Source organism: Mastigoproctus giganteus, chromosome 8, assembly GCF_048544385.1.
Source record: "Mastigoproctus giganteus isolate SK-2022 chromosome 8, ASM4854438v1, whole genome shotgun sequence".
NCBI lineage: Eukaryota > Metazoa > Arthropoda > Arachnida > Uropygi > Thelyphonidae > Mastigoproctus > Mastigoproctus giganteus.
In genome coordinates, this window is record NC_143582.1 from 24351452 (window position 1) to 24370078 (window position 18627).

Sequence of the window (18627 nt, forward strand, 5' to 3'; positions counted from 1 at the left end):
ATATATTTCATCATCGCAATATACAATGAAATGTGAATTTGATGTTAGACATTTTTATGTTAAGCTTTTAATAAATACTCATAAACATTGGAATTTAAGGTCATATCCGCTGGTATTTATTTTGTGAGCTTATTTTACATATTTAATCCTTTGCACTGCTTGCCACGATGGTGCAGCATAACTGTACACAATTAAGATTATTTATTTATACCAGTGAGAACGTTCATGATTCATAAATGAAGTGATTTTATTTAATTTATAAATTTTATTTATATATTCTGGACGTCCAAGGCCAGAACATCTTACAACTTCATTGTAACTGTTTTATTGCTACCGATTTACCAGAATAATGCTGTGTGCACTTTTTTATGCATATATGTTATGTTGTTCTAATTACAGTACCCAGAGAATAATGTTACAGTTATCCCAATTCAAACTAGAGTGCAACACATTATCTTGATAAAAAAAAAAAAAAAAGAAAGAAAAAAAAAAAAAAAAGAGAAAATTACGTAATCTGAGGTAATGGCATTCGCTATATCAGAGGGGCGTACCGGATGTGACGTATCATGTTCCAAACTGTGACCATAGGCGGCTAGGCAGCGTATAATTTGAGACTGTGATTTAAAAATGAAAATATTGTTTTTATGTGAATCATTAAAAAAAGAATCAGAGATTTATACCAAAATAAATTTTGTGCTAATTTATAGCATAAAAATTTGGTCCTTAGCTAAACAAATTCCAAGCAGTTAAAAGAATGCCGAAATGTAGACTGCTTTTAAATGCAACTCATGGTTAAATGTCACGGGAATTATCCTTGTCCCCACGTTCAATGTCATACAGGTAGGTGACATCGGTACGCATTTTATATGATCTTTGGATTTTATGGAAAACTTCTTTTTTAAAATTAAATTTAGTATTTTCAAACTGTTTCTGAGTTTAGTATCATGCAAGCTGTTACAGGGTGTTTTTAAAGTGTTTAACAGCTGGTATACTGTTCATTATATATACATTGTTTTTATTGTTTTAATTCATTAGTGCCCAAGTATTAAAATAAAATAAAATAATGTTTGGTAATTGCTGAATTACTTTTGTATTTTTTTCCAGAGATATATTATGACTTATATTATTTATATAACAGTGTATCAAGCTTTCTTAATTCATATCTGTTATTATACCGTCATTCAAATACAGTAACATCAAGATATAGCCGGTAAATTTTCTCATTGGTGAGCGTATTGGATGGGAGAATAGATAGGTGAAATGGAAAGGTGTTTTTTTTTTTTTTTTTTTTTTGCTGATAGTATATAAACTTGCTTTCTTGAAACCTATGCCTAGCTAATGCTATTAATTAAATTTTTTGATCGAAACTAAATTATTACTGAACATAAAGTTTATTTGCATATAATATACATTTTGATGTAAACAAACTATACTTGTACATGCCACAAACTACAACTAACTTTGTCATCGTTAGACATATGCTGTTGCTATCCACTCAGTTATTTTGATATCATACACCTAAATAAGTATATGAATAAATAATGTGGATAAGTAAATAGTTTGAAACCTTGTTTTTCTTTTTTTTTTTTTTTTTTTTTTCTTTTTTTTTGATTGATCAGACCCAAAAAAAAAAAAAAAAAAAAAAGGAATATTTGTATTAAGACAGTCACTGGCAGAAGTGCAAATAGATGCAAAGAAAACTGTGAAGTGGGGATGATAACATGTTGCCTCATTAAGTATAAATACTGCACAGGGTGTTCAACTGCAGTAATCTGAAGGCAGAATGAAGAAAAAACATTATCTATCAGACTTTGAAAAAGATCGTATTGTGGGAGCATATTTAGACATAATTGGTTTCTTAAAAGCATCGATCTCGAAGGTTTTTAATGACTGGAAAGCAAGTGGTTCTTCCACATCAAAGACGTAAATGTGGAAGACAAATAGTACCTCAAGGGCAAAACTGTTGTACTCTAATGATGACTGTATGGAAAAATAGGGCATCCAGTATGCAGCAAATAACATCTGAATTCAACACAGCCCAGAATTCAACTGCCCTATTTCAGCCTATACCATGCACAAGGAATTGAAGAAATTGGGTATAGGCAGTCACTTGCCCATTCAGAAGCCACTTGTTTCAGAGAAAAACAGAAAAATCCACTTGCAGTTGTGCCAAGAATATTGTGATTGCACTGATGGTAGGCAGAGTGTGTGGTGAGAACCTCATGAAGCAATGGACTCTGCTTGCCTTGTTAAGACAACCCAAGCATATGGAGATGGTATGGGGGAATGTTTTGTTGGCAACTGGATCCATTGATACCAGTGGAAGGTCGAATGCCATCCTGGATTTTGTATCAGATCTACAGCATCCTGCAATGTTACACTTTTGTCCCAAAGGTGATGGCCACTTTATAAATGACAATGCAACAGTTCATCATGCCAGAATCGTGCAAGAATGGTTCAAAGAATATGACATGGATTTCCACCATCTTCCCTGACCTCCACATTCAACTGATCTCAGTCCTATTGAAAATGTATAGGATATGCTGGAGAGAGCAATATAAAAAAAGAAGCCCTTTTTTCCATGTCATGCCGCACACTTTCTATTCGAAACAAAGGCAGCCTGATTCGAGTGTATGTATTATGTCATGTTAAAACTGTGCATGTGGTCCATGCACATTTTTAACATGGAAAAAACTGTTTCTTTGTATATGTAAAGAAATGAAGAATTTATGTCAGTTTTTGTTATATTTCTTGAAGGCCTTTGATTTGTCACTCAAAGCAGTTAAATTGCTTCTTAGATTTATTTATTTATTATTTTGTTATTTGGAAAATTTTGTTTGGGAGAAGTTAAAGGTAAACCAAACATTTTGATGTAGTTTTGAGAGTAGAAATTTTTCAAATTTATGCATGTTTTTATATTAAAATGATCACAGATATATTTAATACAATTTGAATGTACAGCAGACTCTCGATTAACAGGGATCGGATTAACCGGGACACTTCAAGACTCCAAATAAAAAAAAAAATCAACCAGAAATCAAAAAATTCAAGTAATAACTAGAATAGGTATAAACAGATATTTTGCAAGTCGTAAATACATGACAAGTGGAATTATAAGTCATCATTGGGAGATTAGTGTACCTATTATCTTGCAATCCCCACTGTCTTCACACCCACCGCTCAAAAAAAAAAAAGAGACCAAATGTTTAGTTTGATTTAGTGCGTCGCGTCGATTGTTGTATTCCGTTGCAGCGCAAAAGGACAAATTTTGTTTCGTTATTTATATCAGGGATGTCGGAATTTTTTTTCATAGTAAAATTTTTTTTTTTTTTTTTTTTTAGAAATCGCGAAAATGATGGGTAAACGCAAAAGAGTTGCGTTTTCAGTTAAACAAAAACTTGAAATTATTCAAAAGTTTGAAAATGGTGCATCTGTTAAATCTCTAAGGAATCATTATAATAAGGATGTATCAAAATGGCCAAACATTAACAAGTATCGCACAGAATTCAGATTTGTCAATAATAATATAGTAGCAATATGTTTTAGTCATTCCCGAGTTACGTAAAACTCGACAAAGTAAGAACTCCTGGAATGTATCTCTTACATATGTTGGGGACTTTTGGATTAACTGGGAAATCGATTATCCGGGATTTGTTTTTTACCATCTATCCCAGAAAATCGAGAGTCTACTGTATTTATTTTTTCTTACTAAGCACTGAATTACAAAAGTAAGCATTGCATTGTAACTTAAGAATCATTAAAATCTACCTTAAAGCACTAAATTATTATTATTCAGAGCTTATTTAATCTTAAATTTGAAAACAGTGATGCTACAGTCTTATTCTGATCTTCATCCTTTATCAAAAAAGTCTTGCGAGTTGAAGACAAAGCAAAGGTTTACGAAACAAGAAATAAAATAAATACATATATGAAGAGACTGAACTCTTGGACTGAATATCTACCTAAAAGTGATAAATAAATTTTAATATAATTTTAAGGGTAAAGTAACTGAAACACCATAACATCTAGAAATGAATTGTCTGAAAAATGAAGGATAATAACAGTGAAAAGAGATAGTATTATCCAGAAGAATGCATTGACTGTTATTTCAGGTTGATAATACTAGTTGTTTAAATTTTATTAGCTCTCTGCTTTGCCCTTCCTTGAGCATACATATTAACTGATTTAATCTCCTTTTTTTTTTTTTTTAAACAGTGAGATGTCAACTAAATTCTAGAGACTTTCATTACTTCCGAAATAATTGTTATATGCCTGTAGAATTAGTATATGAATTTTTATATTTACTTAACAAATTAACAGAAATTTTGATATCTTTAGTGATTTTAATTCAATAAGATGCCAAGTATATACAGTCTTACAACTTTGGTAAGTGTTATGAACTGCTGTGTTTGCTAGATTATTTTTTTTCTGTTGGGGATCTTAATTTTAAAAAAAAAATTTTTTTACTTTTGTTTAGTTGATGAGCATGTTGCCATAGTATTAGTTATGACATTTGATGCAGGCTGTAGCAATGTTTGGAGGATACCCTGAAATGGTAGCATATGGACAAGAGGATGCTGATAGTGATTGTATAGGAGGCAACAGTTGTGATCTTCCAAGTCTTGGAAATATAACATCTAGTTCCAGTTTGTATCCGTTTGGGGGATTTGATAGCAGGACAAAGAACAGAGATTTCATTGTTATAGCAGAATGTTCAGAAATACACGGTCCCATAACTTTGGTAAGTTTTATATTTTTTTTTCAGCATGACATGTTAATGAAAAAAATAAATAAAATAATTAAATTCTGTAAAAAAAAAAAAAAAAAAAAAAGTATTTGTTAAAATTCGACGTTAACTCCTCTAGCTTGTGTATAATGTTGCATTGCTGCCATTTTGTTTGAATGGCAGCAAATGATTTATTTATACCATACACATGTTCCAGAATAAAGAAATCATTCAACAGAAATTACATTTATGAGTGTTGGAGGTAAAACTAGAAGTGATGTTCACTAGAAATTTCAGAGCTTATTATTGAAATAAGGAATCAAGGAATGCTTGATCCCTTATTTAAAAATTTTTACATTTAACCTTAGAGCACATACTTTGGGGTAGAAGTTTATCATTGAATTTCGAAAAACAGTATAGCTTCGAAACGTGATACAGCCTTCCCACCCTTCAGTACCATTCAAGAACTCTTACCATTGTTTGGCAGCATAATGGCCTTTAGCTGCCATTGTGCTGTAAAACCTGCAGGAACAACTTTCACGGATATTTTCATCTGTGACATACTGGGGTGGGATGGGGGGATGTGAGTTGCCCAGAGAATTTCCTTATAAATGTACATTTGTTTAGTGCCTGGGTAAACTCCCCCCACCCCACATATGTATTAATGTAGGGATTAAGCAGAGAAAATAGATTGAAACAGATATAGTGTTTGAAAATTATATGCAGAGCATTCTGTTGCCCTTTTTTGTGGAGACTGTATATTTGTATTTGATTATTATAAATTTTTTTTTTTTTTTTTTTTTTTTGTATTGCAGTACCTGTCATGTGCACCTAAATTTGATATTTATCTATATTTTCCTGCAGTCTGAGGCTTTTGCCTTAATGTATGTTAAGCATTAAACTATTAAACTCGATTTGGCATCTCTCATGTTGTGGACTTTGGGTTGTCAGCTGTTATACCATTAGGGTGCCTACCTACCCACCAACCAATGAAAGGCCAAATGGCCCTGAAACAGCCATCTGGTGGTAGTATCCACTGAGAATAAGTAACAATAGTCTTCTCTGTTGGAGAAGCATTACTTATTCGAAGTATAACCAAGTAGGCAACTCATTGTAAAGGCATTTACAGTATGAAATATAATGAAACGATTCTACTATGATAACTTTAGTTAATTTACTGCAGGACATGATGCATTTGTACTAACTTATGTCTATTTATGTATATTTTTAAAAAAAGGCCTGTCAAAATCTATTATTTGTGGTTCATATATTTTGTGATTTACAGCTGCCTAGTTTAATGATAAATACATTTTTGTGTGGTGTAATTTTTTCCCACACATGTGCCAAATTCTAAAGTTTTCACATGTATAGAAGAGATTGAAAAAAGAATTAAGTTTTTGTGGGTGGACGTAGACTCATCTGTTCATTCATGAGTTATACTGACAGTTTTATTATAAAGTGTGGTGAAGGTTATTAACATGTGGAAGTAATAACATATAAAGTACTAGAACAAATAAATAGAAATATGGCATTATTTTTATGCATTCATTGATCTAATGATTGTTGGATATTTATAAAAAAAAAAAAAAAAAAAAAAAAAGGTCCCATGAATATCTGATGAAAGGAACAAAATTCAAATGACTTTTGATGAAAAGAGCTGTGAGAGCAGATATTCCCATATGCTATATTGGTGATGGCATCATTTAAGCTGAAATATTGCTCTAGCAGAGGGAAGAAAGTTGTATTAGAGAGAGAGAGATTTAAAGAAAGGTAAAGAAATATTTTAAGTTCAGAATAATTATTAGGTGTAAAAAGTTGAATGAAATGAAGTGAAATAATGATCGATGAAGAGATAGAAAATTTAAAATAGGTGAGGAAGAAAGTTATAGAAAAGGTGGCACTTTGCAAACCAGTTTGTGATTCTTGGAGAAAATTGAAAATAGCACAAAAAATTATTATTTATTTTTTACTTTTTTGGCTGATGCTACATAAGCTCATACATTTGCTTTCTTGCATCACATGCTTCTACTAGTAAAAGAAAATGAAAAATGGTATGTAAATAATCCAGAAAGGTTACAACAAAGCAGTAACCAAAGGTCAAGTCAAATTTAGAGACAAGGAGCATAAGATAAATATAACCAAAATAATAAGATAAATAAGAAAATACAGCTATAAACATGGCAAAGCAGCAGGGAAGAATTATTTACCATCAACCAGAATTATTTAAGGAAATTGTGAACACCTCAATATACAAAGTAGGAATAAGAAAGTTCCATGTTTGTTAAAAATAAAACCATCAAATAAGAAAAACTGTTATATTTCGTAACTTGAAATACCTTGAATTTTTTAAAATTATATGGCATTTTGCTTTTGAACAAAGATTTTAAATATATATATATATATATATTTTTTTTTTTTTTTAATTCATAAACTGTTAACAATTTTTTTGACCATAAAATTTAAAAAAAAAAAATGTTTATAACTTCCAAAAAATTATGATAGCGTTCCTCATTGTGTGGCAGTTATTTCTGAATACCTTTCCAAACACTAGCTTACAACATCTTCCTCATTCACTTGTCCTTGCAGTATGTAATTTTTATTTTTAACCCCAACTAAAGAATTCATTAAAGGAACAATTTTCTGGGTGAAGCAGAAATTATGATTGACAGGTAATCTTACCTAACACAGTCCTTCTTTAAAAGTCTTGAAGTTTTGACTGTTTTGCAAATTAGTCATCAGTACCTGGTATCTAGAGTATCACTAACATTCCCAAGTCACTTCAGTGTTTCAACCAGTGTGCGCACTTCTACCCTTCCCCCCATATATGCTGCCTGCTGGGTTAAACACCACCCCCCTTCAGTAGAAAAACTACATCTCCAATATGTGGTTTTTCTGTTGTTGTTGATGCTTGCATTTTGTTTCTGGTTCTTATTGGAAGAACTAATTCCTATATTCTGTGATTATTTGTGCAACAGATTGATCTTCTACCTGGATATGTTTTGACAAGTCAGAACGCACCTGGAGTCTTCATTTATTTTTATTTGTTCAATTTTTTTTGTTACTGCCTTGGTATACATGTCTCACATTGAGCACTTTGATTGCAATCAACCTAATGGAATCTGTTTTAGTTAAACTTGGCTAGAATCACTCTCACTGTCAAATATCAATCAGAGTGAACCAACTTGTTATTCACATTTTCTACATTTTCATCCATTATGGAAATTCTGATTGCACATCACCCATCATATCCTTTTTCCCTTTTGTAAATCTCTTCTCGAACTCAAGAGTACTTGATATTGCATCATTCCTGTAAACTTGCCAAAATGTTTTGAAGATGTGTGTGTGTCTACTAAATTTAATAATTCTTTATGACACAAATTTTCCTTAATCTTCAGAATGCTATTGAAGAATATTGTTGATACTTAAAATTTCCATAACAGAACCGGAGTCATGATTTAAAAAAAAAAAAAAAAAAAAATTAGAAGAAAATAAGCAGTCACGGAACTTTATTCTCAGACACAATAACAAAGTTGTGTTTTTTTTTTTTTTTTTTGCCCAATTTAATATGTAAAGTAATATACTAGTTGTGAAATAATTATTATTTTGATTTATAAAATTACAGCTTACTCTACCAAAAGATGGCAATGGTGAGGTTGATCTAAATACTTTAGCTGTCCGTATCCTTTCTGCAGATTATCAGGCAGTTGGGTAAGTTCAGATCACTAATTGATAAGGGGGGGGGGGAGAGAGAGACTAGAATTGAAATTGCAATTTTACAATAATTTAATAAATTTTAAAAGTTGAGAGCAGACTGTTATGAAAATTAAACATGACGGTTACTGTGGCATGGTAAACTTTACACAATATTCTGTAATGAATATCATTATTGTAATTTAGGAATGTAAAACCTACAGAAAATTTAAATCTGTAGAAAAAAAAAGTTTTAAATCATTTGTAGAATTAAAAACTTATAAATTCTCATCACTTATGAGAATTTGGGCAAATGAGGTTGATTGTTTTCTGTTCTTATTGATTTTGTCAATATAAATGAAATTCAAATTAGTTGACTTTGAATATAATATTTTTCTGTACATTAAAATAATTTTCCTCCTAGTGATGTTTATTCAGCCAATGGGAGAAGAGGGATGCAGGTTACATGGTAATATGTAAAAAATACTAAAATACGTATCAGAAGCTTGCTTTACTGTTGCAAAACAAGCTTCTGTTTTTAGTGTGATCATGCTAGATAAACCCTGTGCACGTGCTTTGTTTATCTAGAATGGCCATGCGGTAGCATTCTTGATTTCCATATGTAATGTATTCATAGCTGAAAGAAGAGAAGCTTTCGACAGAGTGTCAGAAGCTTCTGTAATTCTTTTATTTTATTTTATTAAAAGAAGCACAGCCCCGTGTAGTTATATGATAAAATCAAACTAAGTAGATTTCAATTAACTTCTATTAAATGATATATTTGAAACATATATCATTCTAACTTTGGAGAAGACAATAACATTTTAAGATAATAGTTTGTTCTACAGTAATAAAGAATAGAGTAATTAAAAGCCCCATGCTGATTGTTGATATTAGTTTTAATGAAGGTGACAACAGTCTTAACTTTTTAACTAATGAATTACCTTACATCAAAAAATGAATGCAGAAATGTAGTGATCCAATAATAAAAATCATCTTCTAGTATACTTAAAATTTCCAAAGTGGAAATAGGAATAAAAATACAAAGCTCTTGCCTAACCCAGGAATATCAAATACTATTCAGAGAGCACAGAGTTTTCATCATGGTTTTCTTTTTTAAAAGGTGTATTCCAGTTATTTAATTACCCTTTTTTTTATTTATTTATTTTTTTATTTTAGTTTGTCTATTCATTATCTTGCAGATTAAACCACTATTGGAAGAATCACTTATTGAAACAGTTTTAACAGTAGTGCACTTCATTACTTATATATAATAAATAATTTCTCTTTTGGGAAGTGCTGTTTATGAGTAATGCAGCACCAAAGCAATTGTTGTGCCCCAGAACTTAAAGCACTATAAAGAATACATTTTATTATTACAGTAGACTTTCAGAATAATAGCACCTGCAGGGATTCAAGGTACCATTATTTCGATTTTTCCATTATCTAGAAAGTTTTATTTTTAATATATTTAATGCAGAAATAATGAGGCTAAATAATAAATAGAGAGATTTTAAGAATGCAATTTTATTAACTGCACATTAAAAAGCATAAAACATGTTGATGATCCAATATTATATTCTGCCATTAATACACTCCTGCTTACGCCCCATTCTATTTTCTTTATTATGTGAAGTTTTTAGTCTGTGCAAGTAGCACAGTGGTTCCATTGCTGTCACTCCCCACACTGGGTGCGAAAGGTCCAGGTTCGAATCCCATTGATGATACAAGAACTTTTATGGGCTTTTTTCACTCTGTGGCTGAGTAAGTTGGCTCAGGTGTAGATAGCAAGGTCCCCCTCCACCCAGAAACTGGAGTTTATCGTCCAGCAAAACAGACAATTTACAAACACAATACACATGGGTATATGAATTAACCTTCCAGGTGACCCTGATATAATAGTTTGTATTATATCAAGTTTGTCAGTAAGCTTTAATGTTGTTATTCTTTTCTTCTCTGTATGAGGTTTATTAACTTTTTAGGAGCCATAGTGAGGGACTTTTAATTTAAAATAAATGTAAAATAGTGGTATAATCCATGATATCAGTACAGAATTCACTTTCAAAATGGCGAACGTAAACAAATACAGTAATCATATGACTTGCCGTTTTCTTTTTTTCGGCACTGCAAGACATCTGCACCATATGTAAACATCTGATCTCAATGTGCCATTATCTCAAATGTTCTGTTATTTCGACAGTGTACTGTATTATTATTATAAATAGATCATTTTTAAATAAATATATGTTTTGTCATGGAGTACTCATTTAAATAACTTAAAGTTAGTTCTTAATGAAAATAAAATAGAGTAAATGTATCTTTTGAAAAAAAAAGGTTTGTTAAAAGATATGTGCATGTAGTAAATGGAACTTGGGTTTAAGAGGTAGTTAGCTATTAGTTTTGAGAATGAAGCTGTCTCATCTCTTTTTTTCTTCTTTTTTTTTTTTTGGATACTTGAAATTTTTCCTTGAAAAATATTACAGTGACAAAAAAAACCGAAAAAACCTGGCAGAGTTGTCAAGACAAGAGTACAATATTTCCTTGTTTAGGGTTATGCTATATTAGTATTAGTAGTGGAAAATGATGTGCGAAAGCAAGCTTATACAGAATCAGCCAAAAAAAAAAAAAAAAAATCCCATTTCACTTATCCTTCCCCTCCAATATTTTGTCTAGTTCTTCCTTGAATTTATTAAGACTGTCCACTTCCACAAATGGATGGAAGCTTGTTCCAGCAAGCAGCCACCCATTGACTGAAGGCAAACTTTCCCACATCTGTTCTACAACCATCCTGCTTCAATTTGAATTTATATCCCCTAGTCTGAGCAAGAGAAAGAATCCCATCAGCATTGAGCTTGCTCAAGCCATTCAAAACCTTAAGCACCTTGCAGATGTCTAGTCTCCAGATGCTATAATTTGTAGAACTGAAGCTTTTTTTTTTTTTTTTTTTGGTAAGAGCACCCCTTTGTTCTCCTCACCAGTCTCGTTGCTCTTCTCTGCACACATTCCAGCAGCTCTACATCTTTCCTAAAATGAGGTCTCTACAATGGGATAATCACTTCCTTATTCCTGCTAGCAAAATTCCTATATATCATTGACAAAAACCTCATGAACTGGCTTGGCAGCCTATCTATTGCTCAGAGAACTTCATATCTGACTGCACAATTACTCCCAGTTAATGACCTTAACTTTCACTTGCCTTCACTGCAAATTCCATTGATATACGAAAACATGCATGTGTGTCAATTACACCTGAAAGTGTCCAGTTCGGGGGAGGTTGAAAATAATAGGTTGAAAGGACACACTATTAAAGTGTCTGCATTTGTTTTAGAAGGTATTTTGGAGAAGTCATTTAACATGTAATTTCTAATATTTTAAGCTGAGACCCAAACCTGAATGTCCACAACAGGAGGTGTCCATTTTAGAAAGGTATCCGTTAAGGGGAGGTTTCACTGTATGTTAACCTTAGCTGTCAATGTGCCATTAAAAACCAAATCAAGCAAGCAAACAAACAAACTGTATATTAAAATTTTAGTTATGTTTAGATAATAATCGAATACTAAAGTTGGTTTTAATATACCCTTTTGTTTCAGTGGTCAAAATATCCCCAACGAAGACACACAGTTACTTTTATGTGATGCAATGCCCAATATACACATCTTTGTAAGTTAAAGGAATTCTTCTTTTTTATGTATTTATTCATAATCTTTTAATAGGTAGCGAATTTCAAACACTGATACATGAATTTTGAAATTTTTGCAGGTTAACTATTTTACTATGTTTGATATACAAGCACGAGGCTTCTCACGGCCCTTCTGCATTGCTTATGTCTCTTCTGATAAATAGTAAGTTTGCAATTAAAAAGTTTTTCTTGAAAATTTTTTTTTAAATAAAAAAAATTAAATGTGATATCTGTGTTTGTGTAATTTGTTGATACAATTGGCAAAATAATATAGAATGGCCATATCTGCATGACTTTTCATCTTAAATGGTGTATCATGTTTACTTTATAAGGTATTCATTTCAGATATAAAAGGAAGTTTGGAATACAAGGATTATCCCAAAATTAATGCTTACTGTGCACATATTCCTCACTGTGGAACTAATGTTTATCAGGATAATTTGAAGTTTAACCTCAACAATAGTGTGCTTGAAACAGACTTTCTGCATTGAATGTTTGTGTAGAGGCTTTTAAAAATGGATAGTGATAGTGATTCAGGTCAGATTACAATTTTCGATAAAAGAGCTATCAAAATTGAAACTTTGTGGTTGAATGCTGACACAAACTTACGAATTGTTGCAGGAAGTGTTTGACGAGTGAACAATAGATCGTAACATGATTTCATGTTGGTCTCAAAGGTTTTGTTAAGGTCATACCAGTATTGAAAACAAGCAGTGCTCTGGTTGACCAAGAACATCTACAGGCAACATTTTGGCAATCATTATTACCTCATTTTGTAGAAAGACAGAGATATGACCTATGACAATGAAATAGCCAATGAAGCTGGAATATTGAAATCATCTGTTCACTAGATTTTAACTCAAGTGTTGCAAAAATAAAAGGTTGCTGCTAATGGATCCTGTCAGGTGAACAGTGAGCAAAGTGTAAAGAAATTGCAATGCAGTTACTTGCATGTTACTGACAAGAAGATGAAGAATTTTTAAAATGCATTATTGCCATTGATGTGACATGGACATTTTTAACCGGAATGGAAGTCACAATCTGCTCAGTGGAAGCATCCATCTTTGTCATGCTTCTCTTCCCACCATCCTGAAGGTCCAAGCAGAGAATTTGGTTATGTTAGAACGATTGGATTTTGCTGAAATTCAACCCACTTGACACAAGAGTCGCCTGAATATCAGTTCCATCAGCATTTTGGGCTTCTAGGTAGCAAGCCCAGCTTGTCGTACCTGAGAGAATGTCTGTGACAGCCCCAAAGACTATATTGAGGAATCTAGGCTAAATTTCAAAGTGACTAATGATGGAATTAGTTTTCTAATGCGTCTTGTTTCCCTGTTGAACTGAAAATGCTTTGGATTAACAATTATACAGCTCAGATGAATTTCAGTTATGGATCGATTTTAATATACATTTTTGGTAAAATTCCAGATTAGGGTACCCCATCTAACATGGTGGCTGGCAAAACAGTAGGAAAGCAGTGATTGACAAGTTGTGACTCTCCCTGCTCACTACCTTCCTAGGTTGATATGCCTAGGGTGTTTTTCCCCCAACTTGCTGCTGTTTTTAGATCATGAACTCATCAGATTCAAAAACAGCCGGATGGAGTGGATAAAAACCCTACCTAAGCTAAGCACCTCACTCCTTGACAACGCAAAACAATCAGAAAGAAAATGCCTTCACAATAATCACCCAATCACAGAACTCAACTGTCAATCACAGCATTGAGTGGGATGTGTCTTCACCTGTCAATCACTTCTTTCTTCGCTATGTTGGATGGGGTACTCTAATCTGGAGTTCAGTCACATTTTTTTTTAGTTAGAAGGCGCCAGGATGTGTCTTGCTTATTTTTAGGTTTAGACTATTTATTTTTCTGGATGTTTTTTTTTTGTATATTAGAGCTTAAATTTTTTATGTTAAAATTGAACTAAGTATTACTGTATAGATGTTATGATTTCAAAATTTAAAGTTTGTGTAATTTTTTTTTTATCATCAGTAGAAGAGTGGTTCCTCACCTTTTAGTTTAGCCCAGAAACATCATTGGCATGCTTCTGAAACAAATGTAAACATAATTTCTTTGAATTAAAAAAAAATACAATAAATACAAAAACTTCATGTGATGTTCAGTACATGCATTTAGCTATCTAGAACTGCTGACTATACGAGGAAAGTTTGTGCTACAACCATTGTTTTTATTTAAAAAAAAAATTTTTTTTTTTTTTCATTCAAATAAAAGTGGTTTACATTCATTTTAGAATTATAGCAATGATGTTTCTAGGCTAAACTGAGGCCAGGCAGCAACTTTCCATTGAGAAAGTAACAGTTAATTAAGTCAGAATTTAAATTTAGAAATTGTTTAGAAATATAGAAAATCTAAAGGGTAACGCTTAGTTCAATTTCAACGTCATATTAAAAAATTTTATCTCCACAGCCAAGTGGCCAAGCATGAAGGTACAAAAGTGCATGTACTTTGAGTGACTGTGGGTTGAGCCATGTGATTACTAAATATGATATTCTCTTCTATTTTCTCTATCTTGTGAACTCCTCTGATCATCTGTGCTTGTCCTGGAGTATAAACATAAAATTTATTTATTTTAAATATGACAAAAAAAAAAAGAACAAATATCCTAAACCTGAAAATAAGTAAGCTAGACCCCAGCCTTTTTTTTTTCCTTGATGGGGCAGGTTTTGTTTCCATACAAAGATATGGATTTAGACTAAGTTAAATTTTATTTCCTCTTTTGTTTTTACAGTTTCTGTTGATTGCTCCATTTTCTTCTGTTGTGTGTTTTGTTTTTAGTTCTAGGTATTTATTTTTGTTGAATATTATATTTTAATATTTGAAATGTTTTAAATAGTTAAAAAAAATAAAATAATAAATCAGCTTTACTACCGACAAATAAGTTCAAGTTCACTTTAGGATTACCAATATTGGAAAAAAAGGAAACTAATTGCATTTTTGTATGTATTGTTTTAAAATAATTTTCTCTTCATTTTAACAGTATACAGTGATAAGTTTCGTTAACAATTTTTTTCTGTGGAGCAATAAAGTTAAGTGTAAGCCTTATTTGATAACTGAAAATTTTAATGTGATTATTGGATAGTATAAAACAATACATTGAAAGATATTCATGCTGTTAAGATATGATTTTTCCATTTATAACCCCAATCCCATCTGACGATTCTTGAAAGAAGAAACATACCTAAGATACTAAATGTAATATAATAACATCTTAATATAATAATAATTTATTGTCATTATAGATTCCATGATTTAGAGCTCAAATCTCTGAAAGTTGTAAGGAGGAGTTGTTCTTCAGTTTTTAATTATAAAAGTTGATATACATCTAGATTCAATGAATTTTGAAAATAAAATTATTTTCAGTAATCATAATTATGTGTTTGAAGGTTAATGAGCAGATGCATGAATACCTTATATTATGCTATTTTATGCTGAAAATTGAAAAGTGTATTTTATGTTCTTCCAGCAAACTTATTAAAAATATCAGGCATCTGAGGAGAGCTGTTACTCAGGTAAGATATTTTATGTGCTAGGAAAATTTATATGTAGATTTTTATGTAGTTGATATTACAAAATATAGTGATTTTTATGGTTAGATTAAGATAGAAAAATTGTTTATCAGAGAGTAATGTAAAAGATAAGGCTGTGCTAAATTGGTATTTATGAATATTTGTAGTTTCTTCTTAAAGATGTGACTATTCACATGTTAGCATAATTAATTAACATATATGCTTCAACACTTAATATTAACAACAATAAATCACCTGTTCAGTCAATCATTTTGGCATTGTAACTACATGGACATAATTGAGAGGTTATAATTGATTCAACATAAATTATGGAAAATTTCTTGATTCATTCTATTATTATTATTTTTTTTTTTTTATGAAAATTCTAAGAGGCATTAGACCCAGTGCCAGATTAAGGTATGGGCTAGTAGGGCTCTTGCCAGGGATGGCTTTCTTTAAGGGGTGCCGAAAATAGAAGAACAATGAGGCAAAAAATATATATCCTTAGTAAAGGGTGCCAAAAAATCTTTCTGCCCAGGGTGCGGAAATACCTTGGTCTGGTGCTGATTAGACCCTATAGTACTTAGTACTGTGCATGAGTTGAAGATTGAGAAAATGAAAGAAGATACTTATTGACATTAAACTTTAATTTCTGTAGATTATAATTTTCAGGAAATACATATGTCTTTCATATTTTATATATACGTATGACATGCGAATTCTAGTTTGGACTGATTAATAACTGCTTCACAATTGTTGTGAACTTTGGGGTAGGCAGAAAATGAACCTGGAGATTTGGATACAAACCAATTGCAATATGCGACATTCTTATCTTGAACAGCTTGACCACATTTATTGGAAAACCAAGTTTAGATAAAGGACTGGATTTTTAGGTGGAGTGTGGAATAAAGGATTTCATCCCTAACAAGAATAATTTCACTGACATGATTGAGAGGCAAACCTTGACATCAGAAGATTTGAAATATTAATCCAACCAAGGAAAAGAAGAAAAGAAATCTCACAGATCATCCAATTTTGCATTCTTGTAATGCCGAACAACACTAGGTTGAAAATGGCCACAAGGGAAAGGCTCCATTGGAGAAGAGACCATAACCAAGTTGTGATCTGAGGTGCCTAGAGGACTACTCACTCACCTCGATCATGTACTTAGAAGGGTCTTTTGCAAGGAAAAAATCAAGCATGTTGGTGTTGTGATTATGATTGTCTGGTATTCTGGTAGGTAAATGAACAATCTGTGCAAGGTGATTAGTAATTTCAAAAGCCTCAGCATCCCGACCATCTGGGTCCATGCGACTAGAAAACAGAAGCCAGCTGGAGTTGTGAATATTAAAATTGCCAAGAAAAATTACCTCACTGTTAGGAAAGTTGGACTGCAGAAAGTCAAGTTTCAAAGAGTTCCAAGTGATTAGTGGAGTTGGGAGAATGATAGAGGCAACAGATGAATTTGATGGAATGTTGTAGAGACATTTTAAGCCACAGAAGATTGAAAAAAGGAGATTCCAAATTACTAAGTCTCTGACAAGAATATCAGAGTGGACATATGCATAAGTACCACCTTTTGAAGTGAAAAGAACCGTAGAGTGAATAATTTGGACAACTGTGATGAGCAGTGGTTGAATCAACTGATAACTGGGATTCTGTCAGAAAAAGTACATGAGATTTTGCAAATAAGTTTGTTCTATTAGTTTGACAATTCATGAGTAAGAAAAGGTGGGGAGGACATGCTGTATGAAGTAATGAAATTTTTCAGTATGGCATACACATAGCAAGAATATACCCAGCTCTTTGACATAATGTGGCCTCGACAATGACACCCCCCCCCCTTGCATACACACTACTTGGACTCTCTCCATTCACTATCTGGCTGAGTAGAGGCAGCAAGATTATACACTAGCTGATTCTGAAGCATCCTAGAGAGTTACCAACAGGTTTGGTCTGATGAACTATCTAGCATCTGCCCTGCGATGTTGAGTGTCAAGGTACATTTTTTTACACTCCCATATTGACTACCTCCCAGAAAATCTATTAAGTGTTAGTGAAGAACAGGGCAAGAGGTTTCACCAGAACATTAAAGACATGGAGATGAGGTACCAGGGGAGGCAAAATTTCAACATGGTGGCTGATTATTGATGGATATTGAAGAAGGGCTGTAAAGTAGAAGGGTCTGCAAGAAAATCACAGAAATGAAAATTTGACCCATCATAGATCAGTTTTTAAAATGAGAGGCGAGTGTTTAGTAGACTTTTTATCACATTGTCCTTTTTAATAGTGTTTTGAACATATATTTAAATATAAAAGTCTGATAAAAGTATTTCAGTGCACATATTCTGCCAAAATTAATAAAAATTTTGAAAAATCATTTTTACTTTTGTGATTTTTGAAGAAACCCGATGTGATGGAAACAAGGGGAAGTTATTTTTGAAATCGCCATAAATGCCCTTTTTCTGAGAAAACATCAGTGAATTTTTTTTGAAAATGCTGAGTAGTGTAATCAGTATTCTTTGCAAAAAAAATTGTAAACAAATAGTTTACATGAAAATAATGCAAATAATAATTTTTAAAAGATTGTATATTTTCAACCCAAAGCATTCTTAACATAACTTTGTTGTTGTGAGTTTGGTAATGGAAAATCATATTTTGAAGGATTGAATAATGCATTACATTCTTTAAGTTTCTGATTGGCTGCTTAAACTAATATAATATTCAAATGCCAAATTGCACATGTTATTGTTATATAAATACTTGAACTGAAAGCATTTCACCAGTGCAGCTTTTATCATCTATTTATTGTTAGTAGTGTCTATAAATTGTGTTTTGCAGATGGTTTTTCCTATGCTTCTTCAGTAATAATGCAGGGATAAGGAGGTGATTATCCCCTTGTATAAGGAAATGGTCAGGCCACACCTTGAGTACTGCATACAGGTCTGGAAGCCTCATTTTAAGAAGGATGTAGAGTTGCTAGAACGAGCAGAGAAGGGCAAGA

At 32.1% G+C, this 18627-nt stretch overlaps 1 protein-coding gene across 1 annotated transcript in view; it reads left to right on the plus strand.

Annotated features, from left to right (window-relative positions):
• Positions 1 to 718: 718 nt before the first annotated feature.
• LOC150081371 (uncharacterized) overlaps positions 719 to 18627 on the plus strand; it is a 101026-nt gene continuing 83117 nt past the window's right edge. Inside the window, exons 1-6 of the mRNA XM_090380186.1 lie at positions 719 to 840; positions 4478 to 4741; positions 8349 to 8434; positions 12007 to 12076; positions 12176 to 12258; positions 15581 to 15626. Coding sequence (XP_090236312.1) covers positions 4517 to 4741; positions 8349 to 8434; positions 12007 to 12076; positions 12176 to 12258; positions 15581 to 15626 — 510 coding nt within the window. The 5' untranslated portion in view covers positions 719 to 840; positions 4478 to 4516. The remainder of the gene's footprint in view (positions 841 to 4477; positions 4742 to 8348; positions 8435 to 12006; positions 12077 to 12175; positions 12259 to 15580; positions 15627 to 18627) is intronic.